The sequence below is a fragment of the Bos javanicus genome, chromosome 1, assembly GCF_032452875.1.
Source record: "Bos javanicus breed banteng chromosome 1, ARS-OSU_banteng_1.0, whole genome shotgun sequence".
NCBI classification, from domain to species: domain Eukaryota; kingdom Metazoa; phylum Chordata; class Mammalia; order Artiodactyla; family Bovidae; genus Bos; species Bos javanicus.
Window position 1 is genome coordinate 144,400,359 of NC_083868.1, and position 21,003 is coordinate 144,421,361.

General features: G+C 46.8%; 4 protein-coding genes across 4 annotated transcripts in view; 2 read left to right on the plus strand and 2 right to left on the minus strand.

Annotated features, from left to right (window-relative positions):
- TSPEAR (thrombospondin type laminin G domain and EAR repeats) overlaps positions 1–21,003 on the minus strand; it is a 194,815-nt gene that overhangs the window by 133,566 nt on the left and 40,246 nt on the right. The gene's annotated exons all lie outside the window — the stretch shown is intronic.
- Positions 2,247–2,886, plus strand: LOC133251156 (keratin-associated protein 10-8). Its single transcript, XM_061423239.1, has one exon. It carries the CDS (start codon positions 2,247–2,249, stop codon positions 2,871–2,873), a length of 627 nt encoding a protein of 208 aa, XP_061279223.1. The 3' UTR covers positions 2,874–2,886.
- On the plus strand, positions 11,404–12,516 carry LOC133254923 (keratin-associated protein 10-8-like). The gene has a single exon (XM_061429346.1). It carries the CDS (start codon positions 11,416–11,418, stop codon positions 12,514–12,516), a length of 1,101 nt encoding a protein of 366 aa, XP_061285330.1. The 5' UTR covers positions 11,404–11,415.
- On the minus strand, positions 18,633–19,800 carry LOC133254929 (keratin-associated protein 12-1-like). The gene has a single exon (XM_061429357.1). The coding sequence runs from the start codon at positions 19,227–19,229 to the stop codon at positions 18,768–18,770; it is 462 nt and encodes a 153-aa protein (XP_061285341.1). The 5' UTR covers positions 19,230–19,800; the 3' UTR covers positions 18,633–18,767.

Here is a 21,003-nt window from a genome sequence, read left to right on the forward strand (position 1 = left end):
GTGCTCCACCCAAATAAGGGCATGAACTCAGAAAGAAAAAGACACAGCATGGGGGAAACAAGAGACCCATGATAGGAGAGGCATGAAGGAAAATCTAAAGACAATAGTGAAGAGAGATCCTTGAATGATACCTGCACATCTGGCTGAGAGAAGAGCCGATGGATCAGTTTACTTCAGTCGCTCAGTCGTGTACAACTTTGCGACTCTGTGGAGTGCAACATACCAGGCTTCCCTGTCCATCACCAATTCCTGGAGCTTGCTCAAGCTCATGTGCATTGTATCAGTGATGTCATCCAACCATCTCATCCTCTGTCATTCCCTTCTCCTCCTGCCTTCAATCTTTCCTAGCATCAGGGTCTTCTCCAATGAGTCAGTTCTTCCCATCAGGTGGCCAAAGTATTGGAGTTTCAGCTTCAGCCTCAGTCCTCCCAATGAAGATTCAGGACTGATTTCCTTTAGGATTGACTGGTTTGACCTCCTTGCAGTCCAAGGGACTCTCAAGAGTCTTCTCCAACACCAAAGTTTAAAAGCATCAATTCTTTAGTGCTCAGCTTTCTTTACAGTCCAACTCTCACATCCATACATGACTACTGGAAAAACCATAGCTTTGACTAGATGGACCTTTGTTGGCAAAGCAATGTAATGTCTCTACTTTTTAACATGCTGTCTAGGTTTGTCATATATTGGCCAATAGACATAGACCCACAAATACAGAGGGCTCCAGAAGATGGATTTCCAAAAATAAATGAAGCCAATAGATTCCCTGTTATGTTGGAACCTCTTGAATGGGCTCGGGATGAATTAGTCAGAGAACCTGGGAATGGTTTATTGATAGGTACACAGAAGAATTAACACTTTCAAATTGAGGTGTTGGAGAAGACTCTTGAGAGGCCCTTGGGCTGCAAGATCAAACTAGTCAATCCTAAAGGAAATCAACCCTGAATATTCATTGGAAGGACTAATGCTGAAGCTGAAACACCAATATTTTGGCCACCTGATGTGAAGAGTTGACTCCTTGGAAAAGACCTTGATGACGGTAAAGACTGAGAGCAAAAAAAGGAAAAGGGGGTGGCAGAGGACGAGATGGTTGGATAGCATCACCAACTCAATGGACATGAATTTGAGCAAGCCCCAGGGGATGGTGAAGAACAGGGAAGCCTGGTGTGCTGAAGTCCATGGGGTTGCAAAGAGTCGGTCATGACTTGGCAACTGAACAACAACAACAGAAAGATAAGCAAATAAACACCAGAAGCAACTGTTAACCCTAAGAAATGAAAAACACAAGCGAAAACAAAACACATATAAATAAGGAAGTTAAATCTCGTTTCACTACACAGACTTGGCTATGGACAATGTTCAACTAAAATATTGACAATAATACAGATTTTGACCATGAGTTTAACCAAATAGTGGGGTTTCACTGCCTTATGACTATGCAGAGAGGGAATTTTCTTGGGGCTGATGGAAAACAAGAGAAAGGCTTCCTTCTACAATAGGAAATCAGATCATAACTAAACCTGAAAACTCAGACATAACATAATATGAATATAAGTAATTGTGAGATAAATAAAAGAACTAAAAACAGTGTTTCAGATGAGCACTGGAAAAGATGCATATAGGGATGAGCCATGGACACCCTGCCACCAGGTCTGCAGATGGAGAAGGTAAGAGGGCACCCTCCCACCAGGATACCTGTTGTTCAATACAAGAGGGTCTGCAACATGTGTGGAGCGTCTGTAGGCACAAAACATCCTGGGACCAGAATACGTATCAAAGAGACACGAGCAAAGAGGTGGAGAGAGCAGTCAAGGCTCTACAGGCACCCCGAGAGTCTGCATCTCAATGCTTGCTTTTAAGACACAAAAACACCTCCAGTCATCAGAAGTCTCAAAGACAGTGTGATAAACATCTCACTGCTACTGCTGCTGCTAAGTTGCTTCAGTCGTGTCCGACTCTGTGCGACCCCATAGACGGCAGCCCACCAGGCTCCCCTGTCCCTGGGATTCTCCAGGCAAGAACACTGGAGTGGGTTGCCATTTCCTTCTCCAAAACATCTCACAGTAAATAAACTAATAACTTCATCTGGGAACATCCTCTGAGCAGTAACAAGGAAAAGGAAGGTCTGTTGAGCCTCAGGTGAGGCAGAGCATCCCAGGGAGGGATATAAAAGCCCCAATGCCCAGAGCACCTCACTCACCCACCAATCACACCCCCAACTGGAACACCTCTCAGCACAAACCCCCAGCATGGCCGACACCTGCTGTTCCAGGACTTGTGTTGTTGCTGCATCCACCTTGTCTGTCTGCTCCAGTGACTTGAGCTGTGGCAACCAGGTCAGCTCACCCAGTGCCTGCATCGGCTCCTCCTGGCAAGTGGACGATTGCCAGGAGACCTGCTGCGAGCCCACCTGCTGTGCCCCCAGCTGCTGTGCCCCGGCCCCGCGCCTGACCCTCATCTGTGCTCCAGTGAACTGCGAGTCCAGCCCCTGCTGCCAACCAGCCTGCAGCAGCTCCTCTCTCTGCCAGCAGGCCTGCTGTGTACCTGTCTGCTGCAGGCCCATCTGTTGCACCCCTGTCTGCTGCAGGCCCGTCTGCTGCAGGCCTGTCTGCTGCACCCCTGTCTGCTGCAGGCCCGTTTGCTGCAGGCCTGTCTGCTGCACACCTGTCTGCTGCAGGCCCGTGTGCTGTGAGGCCTCCCCCTGCTCAGCCCCCTCATCCTGCAGCAGACCCTCCTCCTCCGTGTCCCTCCTCTGCCGTCCCGTGTGCCGCCCCACTTGCTGCGTGCCCACGTTCTTCTGTCAGCCCAGCTGCTGCCGCCCAGCCTCCTCCGTGTCCCTCCTCTGCCAACCTTCATGCTCCAGCTCAGCCTGCTGAGTCCCCACCTGGGTCTCGGAGCCCTGCTGCTGACCTGACATGTCCCCTTGGAGCCAGCAGGTTCCAGGGATCCTGCCCTCCATCAGACACACTTGAGCTCCCTGACCCCCCTGGCTTGCTCGGCCTATCCTCCCCAAGTCTGGCTCAGCACACGGGAAAGACCAAACCCTACCACACCCCAGCCCTGGCCAAGCTCTGGGGGCCTGACCTGCTCAGGGAACTCCTCTCCTAACCTTGGCCCATGAGTGCCCTGGCTGCTTCCTTGATCCCTGGTCATCCTGGGCCCTGCTGACCCTGGTCCTGGCCTGAGCAGTGTGGCTTTGCATCTCTGAGCACCAATAAAATTTCTGCTCCCCTCACTGGGTCTCCATGCTGACACCTGGGGCAGGAAGGGTGGGTGTGAGGCCTAGCCCTCCTTTACATCATCAGATCTGGGGAAACTGAGGGGCTTCTGAACCTGACACTTGTCCACCTTGTGCCGCTGTTCTGCTGTCCAGGCATCACCCTAGCCCTGTTGTGCTCCTGAAGCTTTGCTCTTGGGCAAGTCCTGTGGGCACCACCTGGGCTCAGATGAAAGACCCCCCACAACCTCCCTGTGGTAGAAGCAGCCTCTCCAGTCCCAGGGACCACCAGGACCCAGAAGTGCTGGGAGGGGGACACAGGGTGTCTGTGGCAATTGGCTGGCCCAGCATCCTAAGAGGGTGGGTGTCCTGGACTCACTCACAGACACTGGGAGGCCCCAGACTCCAGCATGTACCAGTTGCTGGGAAGCCAAAAGCAGACAAACTGCAGCCTCTGGAGCACCCCCTCCCCAGTGCCTGCCAGGCTGGGCTGGTGGAGAGCTGATGGGAAAGGCTAGACCTCAGGCGGTGAGGATGGACAAAGCCCTGAACAGTGTGAGCACCTGTCTGATCATGGGCAGGAGACACACGGGAACACACGTGTCCAATGGAGCCATATTTGGTGTCACACACGACCAAGCATCGGAGAACAGACTCCTGGAGTTGAAGTCCTGAGCAGAGGTGCAGGCAGTGACATGACAATCACCTCGTTGTCCACAGGGGTTCTAGGTCTTTACTCCTTAACAACAATGTAGATTCACAGCACAGGGGCACACGCTTTTCTATCTTTGCCAACCTGATAAAGAAAAACTTATGTGGGAGGGAGCTTCAAGAGGGAGGGGACATATGTATACCTATGGCCAATTCATGTTCATGTATGGAAGAAACCAATACAATACTGTAAAGCAATTACTCTTCAATTAAAAATTTAAACAAAGATTTAGGCAAGTAGTATTTTGAGAATAAAGAGCATGGAACATGTATGTAGTTAAATGTAAAAATGAAAAGAAAACAAAAACCTTATCATGGTCTCTTTTGCCTGAACACAGAGCATCCCAAAGTGTGGGTCCACCATTATTGGTTTATTAGCACTAGGTGGACACACACTTAGAGTCTCCCCGTGTGTGCTCACTCAATCGTGTCTGACTCTTTGCGACCCCATGGACTGCAACCCACCAGACTCCTCTGTCCATGGAATTTTCCAGGCAAGAATACTGGACTGGGTTGCCATTTCCTACTCCAGGGGATCTTCCCAACCCAGGGACCAAACCTACATATCTCGTGTGTCCTGCATTGGCAGGTGGATTCTTTACCACCCGGGAAGCCTCAAAGTCTCCCTCAGTTCAGTTCAGTCGCTCAGTCGTGTCCGACTCTTTGCGACCCCATGAACCGCAGCACGCCAGGTCTCCCTGTCCATCACCAGCTCCCGGAGTCCACTCAGACTCACGTCCATCGAGTCGGTGATGCCATCCAGCCATCTCATCTTCTGTCATCCCCTTCTCCTCCTGCCCCCAATCCCTCCCAGCATCAGGGTCTTTTCTAGTGAGTCAGCTCTTCTCATCAGGTGGCCAAAGTACTGGAGTTTCAGCTTTAGCATCATTCCTTCCAAAGAAATCCCAGGGCTGATCTCCTTCAGAATGGACTGATTGGATCTCCTTGCAGTCCCAGGGACTCTCAAGAGTCTTCTCCAACACCACAGTTCAAAAGCATCAATTCTTCGGCACTCAGCTTTCTTCTCACATCCATACATGACCACTGGAAAAACCATAGCCTTGACTAGACGGACCTTAGTTGGCAAAGTCATGTCTCTGCTTTTGAATATGCTATCTAGGGTGGTCATAACTTTCCTTCCAAGGAGTAAGCGTCTTTTCTGACTATTACAAACATCACCACTAGCAGAGGCCTCAGCACGTACCTATGGCAATAGTGCACATGGTGCTTAAATTCCCAGACATGGGATTGCCCCACCAAAGTGTCTGCCAATTTTAGATTCTGGATGATATTGCCAAATACCCTAAAAGGGACTTTTCAAAATTGTGCCCGCTAAGAGTGATGTCAGGAAAGACAGGGACTAGAGAACTCTAAGGGCTCACTCCCCACAGAAACACCGAAGAAACTGGCAAAACTCTCAGAATCAGCCACATCTGAGCTATGGAAATGGTAAAAGTTTTACAACAACCAGGAAAAGGCTCCACCAAGGAAAAGGCAACTGAGGCAGGTAGGAGAGCTCGGTGGCACTTTAGCAGAGCCTCACCCCCCCACCACCACCAGCACTCCACTTCCCCACCCCTGTCCCCCAGCTCAGCAGCAGTCTTGAAGACAACAGCCTGTGTGCTGGTGAGGTTCCTGGTGCTGAAGGGAGCAAGCAGACCTAATTCCGAAAGAACTGTGGTTGTTGTACCTGTTGGTGGCTTCTGGAAGGACTCACACTAAGAACCTGCCTTCATTTCTCGTAACTCAGAACTCTCTGGAGGCAGAAAGGTGACTGCATGAACAGTGTTTGTCAAATCAACTGGCTGCTATGCCAGGGGGAAAACATCAGTTGTGACACACAAGATACCCCAAAGAGCCTAAGACAAAGATTTGTGAAGTGAGATGCTTTGCGGAACAGGACTTTCAGATCTACCACAGCCTCCTGAGGGCAAGAAGAGTCTGAGCATACTCATGAGGAGACACCAGCTCAGACAGCACCCAAGAAGGCCCTTTGCACTCACCTCTGGCCCCACTTCCAGGTCTGACCAAGCAGGAAGTGGAGGTGAAGGTAGAGTTGTAAACTGCCCAGCTGAGGTCTGAAAGCATGCCCTGACTCACAAACAGAGTACAAATACAAAGACTGGAAAAAATATTTCCGGCTCCAATGTTTAAGGAAATTTCTGTCAAACCACTACCTGACCACTAAGCTAATGGAACATGAGAAAGAGTAGTCATTCCAAAACAAGTTCAGAAGAGTCATCAAACAAAACAACAACAGTAAGTCACAACAACCGACAACCACAAACTACAGGAGGAAAACCTGATGTTCAGAGTTATTGCATTATCATATTCAAGATCCCCCATTTCCATCAAAAATTGTGCAGTATGTAAAGAAAAAGTATGGCTCATTGACACTCCAAAAAAAAAGCAATTAGTAGAAAATGTCACTGAAGAGCCCAGGAATTGAAATTACTAGACAAAGTCTTAAATCAACTCTTAATGTACCCAAGTAGTTTAAGGAAACTGTGAACAAAGGTTAAGTCCATTGAAACAGAACAACAATAGAGAGACAGAAATTTAATTTTTTTTAAAGTACCAAAAAGAATTTCTAGAGTTGAAATGTATAAAAACTGAAATAAAGATTTCACTGAAGGGGCTCAATAGCACATTTGAGGAGGCAGAAGAATTAGTAAATGTGCAAATAAATCAGGTGAAAAGACTCCAGCTTGAGGGGTAGATGGGAAAAAAGAATGAAGAGAACTCAAGAGACCTGGGGGACGGCATCAAGTGCACCAGCATACACTTAACAGGAAGGTCCAGGAAGAGAGAAGAGAAAGGAGCAGAAAAAACTATTTGAAGAAATAATGGCCAAAAACTCCCCAAATTTGAGGAAACATGTGAATCTACATGTCCAAGAAGCTCCATGATCTCCAGGTAGACTAAACTCAAAGAATTACACACTGAAACATGTTCCAGTTAAATTATCCAAAGGCAATGATAGGATCTTACAAGCAGCAAGAAGAGAATTAACACCCAATTTATTATGAGAAACTGTGAGACTAGAGGCAGAGGGATGACTTTTAAAGTGCTGAAAGAAAAAACTGTCAACCATGAAGTCTACATCCAGCAAAATTACCCCTCAAAAATGAGACAGAAATTAAGACATTTCCAGGTAAATAAAAACCGAAAGAGTCCATAGTTATTAGACATGCCCTACAAGATATGACAATTCAGACTGAGATAAAAGGGCACCAAACACGAACTTGAAACAATATGAGGAAATAAAGAACCTTAGGAAAATTGTCAGTTTTGGTAGTTTGTGTTTATGAGATTTTCCATTTTTCTAGGTGATCTAATTTTTTATCAATAGTTGTTCATAGTGCTCCTGTATAATCCTTTTTGTTTATGAAATGTCAGTAGTGATGTCCCCATTTTTATATCTGACTGTAGTAATTTGAGACTTTTCCTTTTTTCTTAGTCAGTCTAACTAAACGTTTGTTGATCGCGCTGCTCTTTTCAAAGAACTAACTTTTAGATTCATTGACTATCTCTATTTTTCTAAGTTTCTATTTCTTTCATCTGAGTTCTAATCTTTATTTCCTTCCTTCTGCTAGCTATGGGTTTAGTTTGTTCTTCTTCTTCTAATTCCTTGAAGAGTAAAGCTAGATTCTTAATTTGAGATTTTTCTTCTTTTTTAATGCAATTGTTAGCAGGTATAAATTTTCCCCTCAGCATTGTTTTTGCTGTATCCTGTAAGTACTGGCTTGCTGTGTTTTCATTTACATTCACCTGAAAAGTATTTGCTAACTTACCTTTTGATTCTTTTTTAAACCATTGGTTGTTTAAGACTGTACTGTTTTTATTTCCATTTATTTGTGAATTTTCCAGTTTTCCCTTTGTTAATTGATTCCTAGTTTCTTTCCACTGTGGTCAGAGAAGATATTCTGTATGATTTCAATCTTTTAAAATGTAATGAGATTTGTCTTATGGCTTAACACAGGGTCTAATGTGGAGAATGCCCCATGTGCACTTGAAAACCAACAGGTAACCTAGTGTTGAGTGTTCTGTATGAATGCTTGTCTGGCTGGTTTACAGTGTCCTTCAAGGCCTCTATTTCATTACCAAACTTTGATCTAGTTGTTCTGTTTCATTGTTTAGTAATGGAAATAACATTAATTATTTTTTAAAAAATGCTAATTCTCTCCTCATTCTGTCTATTTTCACTTTACATAGTTTAAGTCTATTGCTAGGACCATATAGGCTTATAATTATTATATCTTCTTGACATAGTAACATTTTTATCAATATTTAATTTCCTTATTTGCCCCCTACTACAATTTTTGACTCAAAGTTCATTTTGTCTAATTGTATTATTGCTATCCATCTCTCTCTTGGTTATTATTTTCGTGAAATTTTCCCCATCCTTTCACTTTCAGTCTATTTGTATCTTTGGCTCTAAAGTGAGTGAACTGACTCAAAAAGAAATAGGCAAGACATAAATCGAGTGACAAGATTAAATCAGTAATCGAAAACCTCACCAAAAAGGAAAGCCCAGGACCAGCTCAAAGCTGAATTCTACTAAACATTTATAGAACAATCGCTACCAATCTTTCTCAACTCTTTCCAAAACAGAAGATACGGGAACACTTTCTAACCACTTTCTAACTGATTCTATGAGGTCAGCACCATCCTGATGTCAAACTCACACAAAGACTAAGAAAAGGAAAAAAGAAAACTACAGACTGAACTTCCTTATTGATACAGATTTTTTAAATCCTCAGCAAAATACAATCAAACAAAATCTAGCAGCATATTAAAAGGATATATACCACGTTGTGGATATACACCACAACCAAGTGGGATTTATCCAAAGAATGTGAGAGTGATTCACCATGTGAAAACCAGTCATGTAATGCACCACATTAATAAAATAAAGGGGGGGACCCCACATGATCATCTCAATTGATACAGGAAAAGAATTTGAAAAAAGACAACACTCTTTCAAGATAGAAACACTCAGAAAACTAAGAGTACAGAGAATTTCCTCAACTGTATAACAGAGGTCATTTTGAAAAACCCACAGTCATCAACATGCTCAATGGTAAAATACTGAAAACTTCTCCCTACAATCAGGAAAAAGACAATGATGTCCACTTTCACCACTTCTAGTCAGTGTTGTCCTGGAAGTTCTAGTCAGAGAAATTAGGCAAGAAAAAGAAATAAAAGATACACAAATTAGAAAGAAAGAAATAAAACTTAGCACAGAGCTACAGTCTTCTAAATACTGGTACTGACACAAGGATAGACATAATAGATCAATGGAGTAAAAAAACATACACCTATGGTCTGCTGATTTTTAACAAGAGTATGAAGACCATTCAATGGGGAAAGAATAGTCTCTTCAATAAATGGTGCTGGGACAACTAATAGTTACAAGCAAAAGAATGAAGTTTAACCCTATCATACACCATATACAAAAAATAACTCAAAGTGCCTCCAAGATCTAATTATGAGAGCTAAAACTACAACTTTTAGAAGAAAACATAAAGATAAATCTGCATGACCTTAGATTTGGCAACAGTTTCTTAGATATGACACCAAAAGCACAAGCAACAAATAAAAAAAAAATAAATTCAACTTCATCAAAATTAAAAAGTTGTGTATATTGATGGATACCATCAAGAAAGTGAAAAGGCAGCCCACAGAATGGAAGAAAATATTTGCAAATCATAATTCTGATAAGGGTCTAACATTCAGAAAACATAAAGAACTACAACTCAACAACAAAAAGACAATCTAATTTAAAATGGTTCCTGGGTTTAAAATCCCCTGGAAAAGGAAATGGCAACCCACTCCAGTACTTTGGCCTGAAAAATTCCATGGACAGAGGAGCCTGGTGGGCTACAGTCCATGGGATCACAAAGAGTCAGACACGACTGAGCGACTTCACTTTCTTTTCTTTCTTTCTTTCAAAGCACTTTAATAGACATCTCTCCAAATAAGATATATGTTGCACCTGAGTGAAAAACTGCCAGGCAGTACCTCTAAATGTTAAACACAGAGCCACCATATGACCCAGAAATTTCACTCCTAGGTATACATCCAAGAAATTAAAAAGCAGTGTTCAAACAAAAACTTATACAAAATGTTCAAAGCAGCATTAGTCACATTAACCAAAAGGTGGAAATGACCAAAATCTCCATCAACTGATGAATGGATAAATAAAATGTGGTCTATCCATATAATGGAATATTATCCCTAAAAGAAATTAAGCACCAACACATGCTACAATGTGGATGAACCTTGAAAACATGCTGAGTGAAAAAAGTCAACACAAAAGGTACATATTGTATGATTCCACTTATGTGAAATGTGCAGAATAGGCAAAGTTGTAGAGATAGAAAGCAGATTAGTGATTAACAGGGGCTGGAAGGGACTGCTTAATAATGCAGGATATCCTTTTGGAGTGATGGAAAATGTTCTAGAACTGGGTGGTGGTCATGGCTGCACATGTGACTGTATTAAACGTCACTGAATTGTACACTTCAAAATGGAGTAAATAATAAATTTCATATTATGTGAAAAAAAGCATGCCTAAGAGTGAGCCCCCATGCACAGCAGCCCTGGAAACGATCAGCTTTGTAAATCTTGGTTCATCTTAAAGGTGGGACATTTATGTTTTAATTTGGGAAACTTTCATTATTGATATCAAGTAGTTTTTCATATGATTATTGAAAACAAATGTTTTTAATTTTGTTCGATTATTTTATCTTATATTGTTTTAGTTTAGTCACTTTAAAATTTTCATATTAACTTTTCACCTATCATGCAAATTGCAAGTATTTTCTGGCAGTTCAATATTCTTGATTTGTACACAAAAAAGATTCCCTTTGGATTTTTATTGATATTGTGACAGATTGTTCTCCAGCTTCTCCACACCACCTTCACCCACGCCTGTCTCAGGATTAAATCCTGATCCAAGACCTGCCTCTCAGGACAACTGACCATGGGCTCTGGGGGACGTGGTTTAGCACTCAAAGTTCAGTCCTTGGATCTGGTCACTCTAATGCACCAGGGAGCCCCAGCATCACGGGAACAGTCCATCTCCTACTTAGGGGAGGGAAGATCCTCTCCTGTTCTCAGGCACCATCCTCCTTACTGACATGGGGACCACAGAAGTTCACAGAGCCCACCAGTAAGGCCCTGCCCTCTCCTGTTGTCTTTTCCCCAAAACGGATACCTCTGTCCTCTTCTCCCCAGTCACAGGCCAGGCCAGCTAAGCCAGGTGAGGCCCTACACACACAGACTGGCCCACTCAGTGCACGTCCTCATGGACCTGGAGCTGTCACAAGGTGCCCATGCATATGACCTGCCTGGGAGAGGCCAAGGGGTCAGCCATGGGAAGCCTGCATGTTTCCTCCAGGTGTCCTGTAGAGCCAGTCTCAGGCCAGAATCTGGCACCCTGCCAGCAGTGACCCCAAGTTTTATGAGCTGAGCAAGGACATCTCATGACAGTGGAGCTGACCCAAGTGAGAGTCCTCATAGGGCACCATACCAACCAGGAAGAGAGGCGTGGAAGCCTCTGTTGGGACAACACACACACCCAGGAGGGGTATATAAGCCAGGAGTCTGAGCACCTCACACACACACATACTCACTCACACACACATACCTCCTCCAGCTCCACCATGGCCTTCTCTAACCTGTCTGCTTGCTCCAGCGACCTGAGCTACAGCAGCCGGATCTGCCTGCCTGGGTCATATGACTCCTGCACCGGCTCCTCCTGGCAGGTGGACGACTGTCCAGAGAGCTGCTGCGAGCCCCCCTGCTGTGCCCCCAGCTGCTGTGCCCCGGCCCCCCGCCTGACCCTCCTCTGTGCCCCAGTGAGCTGTGACTCCAGCCCCTGCTGCCAGCCAGGCTGCAGCAGCTCTTGCCCAGCCTTGTGCTGCCAGCAGTCTAGCTGCCAGCCCTCCTGCTGCACCTCCTCCCCCTGCCAGCAGGCCTGCTGTGAGCCCGTCTGCTGCAAGCCTGTCTGCTGCACACCTGTCTGCTGCAGGCCTGTCTGCTGTGAGCCCATCTGCTGCAAGCCTGTCTGCTGCACACCTGTCTGTTGCACATCTCTCTGCTGTACACCTGTCTGCTGCAGGCCTGTCTGCTGTGAGGCCTCCCCCTGCTCAACCTCCTCATGTTGCCAGCAGTCTAGCTGCCAGCCCTCCTGCTGCACCTCCTCCCCCTGCCAGCAGGCCTGCTGTAAGCCCATCTGCTGCACCCCTGTCTGCTGCAGGCCAGTGTGCTGTGAGGCCTCCCCCTGCTCAGCCCCCTCATCCTGCTGCAGACCCTCCTGCTCCTCTGTGTCCCTCCTCTGCCGTCCTGTGTGCCGCCCCACCTGCTGTGTGCCCACCTCCTCCTGCCAGTCCAGCTGCTACTGCCCAGCCTCCTCCGTGTCCCTCCTCTGCCACCCTGTGTGCCGCCCTGCCTGCTGTGTGCACACCTCCTCCTGCCAGCCCAGCTGCTGCCGCCCGGCCTCCTCCGTGTCCCTGCTCTGCCGGCCCGCATGCTCCCGCCCAGCCTGCTGCGTCCCTGCCTCGGCCCCAGAGCCCTGTTGCTGACTTGGCCCCTCAGGGCCAGCCAGGCTCCAGGGTCCCTCAACAGAGAGGCTCAGCTCAGAGCTATCAGCCCTTAACCTCCCCCAGGACTTTAACCCCAGAAAGGACACCCATAGGCTGTCTCCTCTGTGTCACCAGGAATGACAGGGACTCCTCCTCCTCCAGGGTCTTCTCAGCAGTTGCTGCCAAGGTCACCCTAGAGCCTAAACCCAGGCTGAGTCATCACAGCGGTCCGGCTCTCTGGGCCCTGCCCCTCCTCCAGGCCGACCCACCCCCCCCCGCCCCCGCCCCCGGCTCCCAGACTCTCCTCTGCAGGACCTGCCAGCCTAGCCTGATAAACTCGGCTTCTTCACTCTACATGCTTCCTCATCCCATGTCCTCTCCTGATGTGAGTGTGGTGGTGGCAGGGGCTCTGGGGAGGGGCACACACCGCCCTCAGAACTCCAAACAGAACCTCCCATGACCCTTCCTGGGAGAAGAGAACCAGGAAGGCCCCGGAGTCGGGACCTGGCAAGACAGGGCGCAGCCACCCTGTGCTTCAGGCCGAGGTTGCGCTGTTCAGGCCTCCCCCACAAAGCCGAGGGGTGGCTGCACACCCCGAGGACAATCACGAGGCCTTGGAGGCCTGCCGCTCTGCAACCCAGCCACATTCTGCCTTTCTTCCGTGGCACTTGCAGCCCTCCCTCCCCGGTGAGGTCCCGAGGACAGTGAATAGTGTTTCCTCAGCTCTGAATGCTGCTTATCAAAGGTGCACTGTGTCCATCCTGAAGGCTCCACGCAGATCCCCTCACAAGAACCCACCATGGGGTCCCATCTGCCACTGTTGCTTTGACCCCAGCATCCATGCCAGGCTGCTCCCAGCACACGATTGGGACAGCAGGACAGAAGCCTCATGCTCCAACTATACAACCACCTGCTGAGGCATTCTCAGAGCTGTGTGGAGGGCCAAGGTGGTGCCCACCAGGCCCTCCTTCCTTCCTGCTCCCCACGCAGGGGAGTCTGGTCAACCTGGGCATGTTAAAGCCCTTCCCCATTCCACTCCCCCTCTTACTCTTCCCCCAAAATAAACTTCTAGTGAGTCTATCACATGATGGCATTGGCTTCTTGGAGAACCCAAAATGACTCCTGCAGCCTCATTTCAGTGCAGAAAGAGGGGAGGGAGGGAGGGAGACAAGAGGAGGGGGAGGGAGGGATGGAGGAATGAGTGATTAAGCTATGGCCCAGCACCAGAGCTGCACCTTACATGAAAAATTCACACCCTCAGCATGCATGTGTGCTCAGTCACTTCAGTCATGTCCAACTCTTTGCAACCCCATAGACTGTGGCCTGTCAGGCTCCTCTGTCCATGGGATTCTCCAGGCAAGAATACTGGAGCAGGTTGCCATGCCCTCCCTTCAGGGGATGTTTGTGACCCAGGGATCGAACCCATGTCTTCTGTGTCTCCTGCATTGCAGATGAAGTCTTTACCACTGAGTCACCACTGAAGCCCACACCAATCTCTGTTTGCCTTTAAATTACTTCAATCTATTCTGAGGAATTTTGGCAAAATTTTCACCTCAATTTGCATGTATCTCAGTCTAAATCCATAATGAATTCATCTACTCATTTCTTGTGGATATCACCTTTTCCTGGCTCCTGGAAAGATCTTAGTGCAATAAGATACAAAAGAAAGACTTGTGCTAATAAGCCAACAAAGGAAATAATACGAAATCATAAACAGAATCAATTAATCCAAAAATAAAGCATAAAATGAGGAAAAGGGGAGGAAGAGTATGGGACAAATAGCATTATCACACTAAACATAGGTTGTCTGCATGCTCCAATTAAGATGGAGACTGGTTGACTGAGGTTGACCTAACTTTATGCTGACTATGAGAAATGCACTTTAAATACAAAATGAAAATGGGTTAAAAGTAAAAAGTTGGAAAGAGGTATATCATGTTGCTGCTGCTGCTGCTGCTAAGTCGCTTCAGTCGTGTCCGACTCTTTGCGACCCCATAGATGGCAGCCCACCAGGCTCCCCCGTCCCTGGGATTCTCCAGGCAAGAATACTGGAGTGGGTTGCCATTTCCTTCTCCAATGCATGAAAGTGAAAAGTGACAGTGAAGTCGCTCAGTCATATCCAACTCCTAGAGACCCCATGGATTGCAGCCTACCAGGCTCCTCCGTCCATGGGATTTTCTGTGCAAGAGTACTGGAGAATCAAAAGAAAGCTGGGGCAGTTTTATCAATACCATAAAGTATAGTTTCCAGATCAAAGACTATTGCCAGGGATGGAGTGGATCCTTTCATAAAGATAAAATAGTCACTCAATCCTAAATATTGATGCACCTAATAGTAGACCTTCAAAATGTATGAAGCAAATACTGATCGACCTGCAATGAGAAACAGACAAATCTACTCTTACAGCTTGGGATTTCAATAATCCTCTCTCAATAACTTATAAAACATGGAGACAGAAGGTCAGGAAGGATATAGACTATTGAGTGGCTCAGTGGTGAAGAATCTGCCTGCAATGCAGGAGACACAGGTAGACATGGGTTCAATCCCTGGGTCAGGAAGATCCCCTGGAGAAAGAAATGGCAAAACACTCCAATATTCTTGCCTGGGAAATCCCATGGACAGAGGAGACTGGTGGTCTACAGTCCATGGGATTGCAGGGAGTCAGACATGACTTAGTGACTGAACATGAACGTATTAACCAGTGAACTATTTGACACTGAAAAAACACTCCACCCCCAGACAAAAACCTTTCATTTTCAATCAAAGCAAAACATGTATCAAGAAAATTCACATTTGTTAAGATAGACCATATGGGGGCTATAAAGCCAGTCTCTGTAAATCTGAAAAGATTTGAATCACAAAACAGGTATTTTCTGACCACATTGGGATTAAATTAGAAACCCAGGGACAGAAAGATCTTGTAAAATCCCCAACTACTTAGAAATGAAATAGACTTCTAAATAAAACATAAATCAGGAAATGAAGAAAAAAGGAAATCAGGAAATATTTTGATGTGTATAAAAGTGAAAATACAACATATCAAAATTCGTGGGATGTTGCTAAAGTGATGCAGAGTGGGACATTTGTAGCACTGAATGTCCTTGTTAGAGAAGAAGAAAACTCTCAAATAAATGACCTCAGCTTCCACCTTAAGAAACTAGAAGGCAAATTAAATTCAGAAGAGAAAAACAAAACCAAAGATCAGAGTAGAAAATCAATGGAATGGAAAACAGAAAAATAAAAGAGAAAATCAAATAAGCCAAAAGCTTTTTCCTTGTGAAAATGGATAAAATTGAATAATCTTTATCTATACTGACTAGCAAGCCAAACAGAGAAGATCCTAATCACTAATATCAAGAATGAGAGATGTGACATCACTAGAGCTCCTACAGACATTGGAAGTGTAATAAGGAAACAGAATGAGAGATGTGACATCACCAGAGCTCCTACAGACATTGGAACTGTAATAAGGGAACAGAATGAGAGATGTGACATCACCAGAGCTCCTACAGACATTGGAAGTATAATAAGGGAACATTATGAGTCACTTTATGCCCACAAATTTGACAAACTAAGTGAAACGGATTAATTCCTTAGAAGACACAAACTATCAAAAATCACTCAGGAAGAAATATGTAAACTGAATAGCCCTATATCAATCAGAGAAAGTGGATTCATAGTTAAAAACCTTTCCATAACCCACCTGCCCATTGATAGGTGAATGGTTAGCAAACTGAGAAAAATATACACCTTGGAGTCTTACTCTGCAGTAAAAAGGAGCAAATTATTGACACCACAGCCTGAGTGGATCTCAAGGGAGTTGTGTGGAGTGAATAAAGTCAGTCTCAAAAACTGACATATTTTAGGATGCCAAAAAATGTTCAAACTACTGTACAATTGCACTCATTTCACATGCTAGTAACGTTATGCTTAAAATCCAAGCTAGGCTTCAGTGGTACTTGAACAAGAACTTCCAGATGTACAAGGTAGATTTAGAAAAGGAAGAGGAACCAGAGACCAAATTTCTAACATTCATTGGATCATAGAGAAAGCAAGGAAATTCCAGAAAAACATCTACTTCTGCTTCACTGACTATGCTAAAGCCTTTGATTGTGTAGTTCACAACAAACTGGAAAATTCTTAAAGATGACCAGACCACCTTACCTGCCTCCTGAGAAACCTGTATGCAGGTTAAGAAGTAATAGTTAGAACCCAACATGGAACACCTGACTGGTTCAAAATTGGGCAAGAAATACCACAAGGCTGTATATTGTCACCCTGCTTATTTAACTTACATGCAGAGTACATCATGTGAAATGCCTGGCTGGATGAATCACAAGCTGGAATCAAGATTGCCAGGAGAAATATCAACAACCTCAGATATGCATACAATACCAGTCTAATTGCAGAAAGTGAAGAGGAACTAAAGAGCCTCTTGATGAAGGTGAAAAAGGAGAGTGAAAAAGCTGGCTTAAAAGTCAACATTCAAAAAACTAAGATCATGGCATTCAGTCCTGTCACTTCCATGCAAATAGGGGAAAAGTAGAAGCAGTGACAGATTTTACTTTCTTGGGCTCCAAAATCACTGTGGACAGTGACCGCAGACACAAAATTAAAAGACACTTGGTCCTTGGGAGAAAAGCTATGACAAACCTAGACAGTGTATTAAAAAGCAGAGACATCACTTTGCCTATAAAGGTCCATATAGCTATGATCTTCCCAGTAGTCAAGTACTATGTGAGAACTGAACCATACAGAAGGCAGAATGCCAAAGAATTGTGGTTTTGGAGAAGACTCTTGAGAGTCCCTTGGACAGCAAAGAGACCAAACCAGTCAGTCCTAAAGGAAATCAGTCCTGAATATTCATTGGAAGGACTGATGTTGAAGCTGAAACTCCAATACTTTGGCCACCTGATGCGAAGAGCTGACTCACTGGAAAAGACTCTGATGCTGGGAAAGACTGACAGCAAGAAGAGAAGGTGGTGGCAGAGGATGAGATGGTTAGGTAGCATCACTGACCCAATGCATATGAATTTGAGCAAACTCCGGGAGATAGTAGAGGACAGAGGAGCCTGGCATGCTGCAGTCCGTGGGGTGACAAAGAGCTGCACATGACTTAGCGACTAAATAACAACAGTAAATGATACCCTTTAATAACACTCTCAATTTAACAAAAGAGTAGAGATACAGAAGAGATAAGTGGCAGCCAAGGGTTAGGGACGCGAGTGTGGGTGGGTGTGGCTGTAATGGGGTAGAGGAAGGAGCCTTGTGGTGATGGTACAATCCTGCCTCTCACTGTGGTGGTGTTTGTGTGAACAACAAACATGAAGATGCTGCATGGAGCTACACACACACATAAAATCGATGCGCTCTGGATGAGATCTGTGGACTGTTAACTTCCCGGTCGCACCCTGTGCTTGTTATCCAAGACGCTATCATTGAGGGAAACTGGGTCAAAGTATACAGGAACTCCCTGTACTTTCTTTCTGGCAACTTCATGGAAATCTGTAGTTATTTCAAAATTGAATATTAAAAAAAAAATTCCACCAAAAAAAGGCCTGGACAGCTTCACTGGTGAACTCTGTCGGTGTGACACAAAATACCAGTGCATCCAAGAGGCCCAGTGTCCACTCTCCGGTGGGCCACCAAGGCGGGTGCTGTGGCCTTCGACCGCCCAGCACCTTCTCCTCACCCTAAACCAGGGAGCTACTGCGGCCGTATAATCACTGAGACCTCTGGGAACCTTCCTTCCTTCCGCTGTTCCAGAACATGGAGCCGAACACCCCTCCCCATGTGGTGTGCCAGCAGGGGCGCGGTCCTGGCTGCCTCCCTAATTCCACAGATGGCCCATCTGCCCTCTGGGATGGCTCCAACCCAATGTCCAGCCACCCCACATTCCCCCCAGGTGTGGGTGTAGAAGACAAACTAATCAAGCACAATCCTGGTTGAGCCCAACCTGGATGACTCAGTGAACATCGCACTCTGATGTTTATTAGACCTGTGATGCTGGAGGCATCAGAGCCTGGACCAGCCAGTGCAGGCACCATGGGGATGACCCGGGCAGGGGCCGGGGGACACTGATGGGTGAGTCCCTCAGCCTAGCTGGTTGGGACCAGGCAGCCTTGCTGCCACACAATCTAATCGGGTCTGGGAGGTGTGAGGAGGACGATGTTTGGGCTGCCTTGTGGGAGGTCAGAGAGCCCGCTGCTTCTGACCCCCCACACAGGGGAGGGGTCCTGCAGGTCATGGGCTCAGAAGCAGGAAGGGACGCTGCAGGGGTCCGGTCTGCAGACCACAGCAGGGCAGGAGGGCTGGCAGCACCCAGAAGGCTGGCAGAAGGGGACCACATACACGATGTGCTTGCCATGCACAGGGACATACAGGACAGGCTTGCAGCTCAAAGGCACACAGCAGGATGCCTGGCAGGGGCTGGGCACAGAGCAAACGTCCTGGCAGGGCCTGGGTGCACAGCAGGATGCCTGGCAGGGGCTGGGCACACAGCAAACGTCCTGGAAGGGGCTGGGTGCACAGCAGGTCGGCCGGCACAGCACAGCCATGCGGGAGGCACCACAGGGGCTCCCACAGCCCAAAGCGGGGCAACAGACAGCAGGGCAGGCCGGCTGGCAGGAGCTGGGCACACAGCAAATCTCCTGGCAGGAACTGGGCACACAGCAAGCTGACTGGCAGCTTGCAGGGCAGCTGGTGTCACACATGGTGGTTTGGGGCTGGGTGGGGTCGAGACAGAGGACAGGGCTGGTCTGGAGGCTCCCTCCCCAGGGTGTCCCTTATACCCAGGCTGTGGCGTCCTGGCAATGAGGCACCAGGTGTCTTCTTTATGGCCGCCTGCTGTTTTTCCTCCTCCTCCCCCACGAGGGTCTCTTCCTGGAGCCTCCAGCTGCCGTGACTCAGTTCGGGAAGCTCCCTCAGCTGGAGGCTGACAGTGACCCAGTCGCCCTGGGATTTCTGAAATCAGAGCCTGGGTTGGATGGGGAAGGGCCATCAGGCCAGGACTGGGCCCCCACGTGGTGATTTTCAAGGTCTTCCCCCAATTTAACCACCCTGTCCTCTGTCCACATGAGCACAATCACACTTGTTGCACCAGCACCTCCATTTGATTTGTGATCCAGAAGGTTCTCCCTTGGGGTGGGGCTCCTCACTGGGGGCTGTGGCCACGTTATTGCCATAATCATAACAACCAGGTTCCAGTTCATGCCAGGGCTGAACTAAGCATTTTACATGGACTGTCTCATAACCAATCAGTTATCAACCCTGCCACCATTCAAAGGGCCGGCAACACAGACATCCATCCAGTCAGGAAGACCTGGAAGGTCCTGTAATGCACTGAAGCTGCTCGGTCTCACTCTGCAATCTGTGGTCTTTACATTGCTCCTAACGGAGTGGGATTTAGGTGTGGTGTGTGATTCTTGGATCTGTAAATTGGAATTTTCCTAATCAGATTTGGGGGTTTTGTCCCTTATTTCTTCAAAATATCCTTAGGCTTCAGTGTCATTCTTTTCTCCTTCTGGGGTTGAAATTACTTGCATGTTAGCCTTTCTGATATGGTCTCAAAAACCCTCTTTGTTTTTCTTATCTCTTTGTCTCTCTTCTTCAGATTGGATGCTTTCTATTGACATGTCTTCAAGTTCACTGACTCTTTCTTCTTCCATAGCCCAGGTTGTGCTGACTGGTCCTCAGGCTCTATGATCTGAGTCTGTCCCCCTACACTGGTTCTCTGGCACCCCACGCTGTGGGATTTCCCACTGCTCCTGGAATATTTCTGTTTCTGCAGCAAGGTCCTCACACCCTGTCCTTGCTGCCTCTGCCTGGAGCACCCACCACCCCTGACCTTTCACTGCACCCACTGTCAGCTCAGCATCACCTCCTCCCAGAGGCCCCCAGATCACTTCTCCACTGAACCTGCTTTCTTTTCTGGGCCTCAGCCCCCGCCCCTCAGAATGATTCCATGCATTGATTTTTCATTCACTCCACTGCCCTGGAGGGCTCATGAAGCTGGACGTTTCTACCCCAGCACACAGAATAATCTGCTGCCTGAGCAAATCAGTTCTTGCATGATTACAATAAGGCAGGAGCTGACAAACTCTGTAAAGGGCCTAGAGTAAGCATCTCAGGCTTTGTAGCTATGTGGTTTCACTCACAACAACTCAACATTGTAGGGAAAAGCAGCCTTAGATACACTAAATGCATGTGTGTGGCTTTGCCCCAAAGACTGAAATTTGCAGGCACCTGCTTCAATGTTTTCCTATGCAAAGTAAAAAAGCTTGAGGGCTTCCCTGGTGGCCCAGATGGTAAAGCATCTACCTACAATGAGGGAGACCGGGTTCGATCTGTGGGTTGGGAAGACCCCCTGGAGAAGGAAATGGCAACCCACTCCAGTACTCTTGCCTGAAAAATTCCACGGACTGAGGAGCCTGGTAGGCTACAGTCCATGGGGTCACAAAGAGTTGGACATGACTGAGTGACTTCACT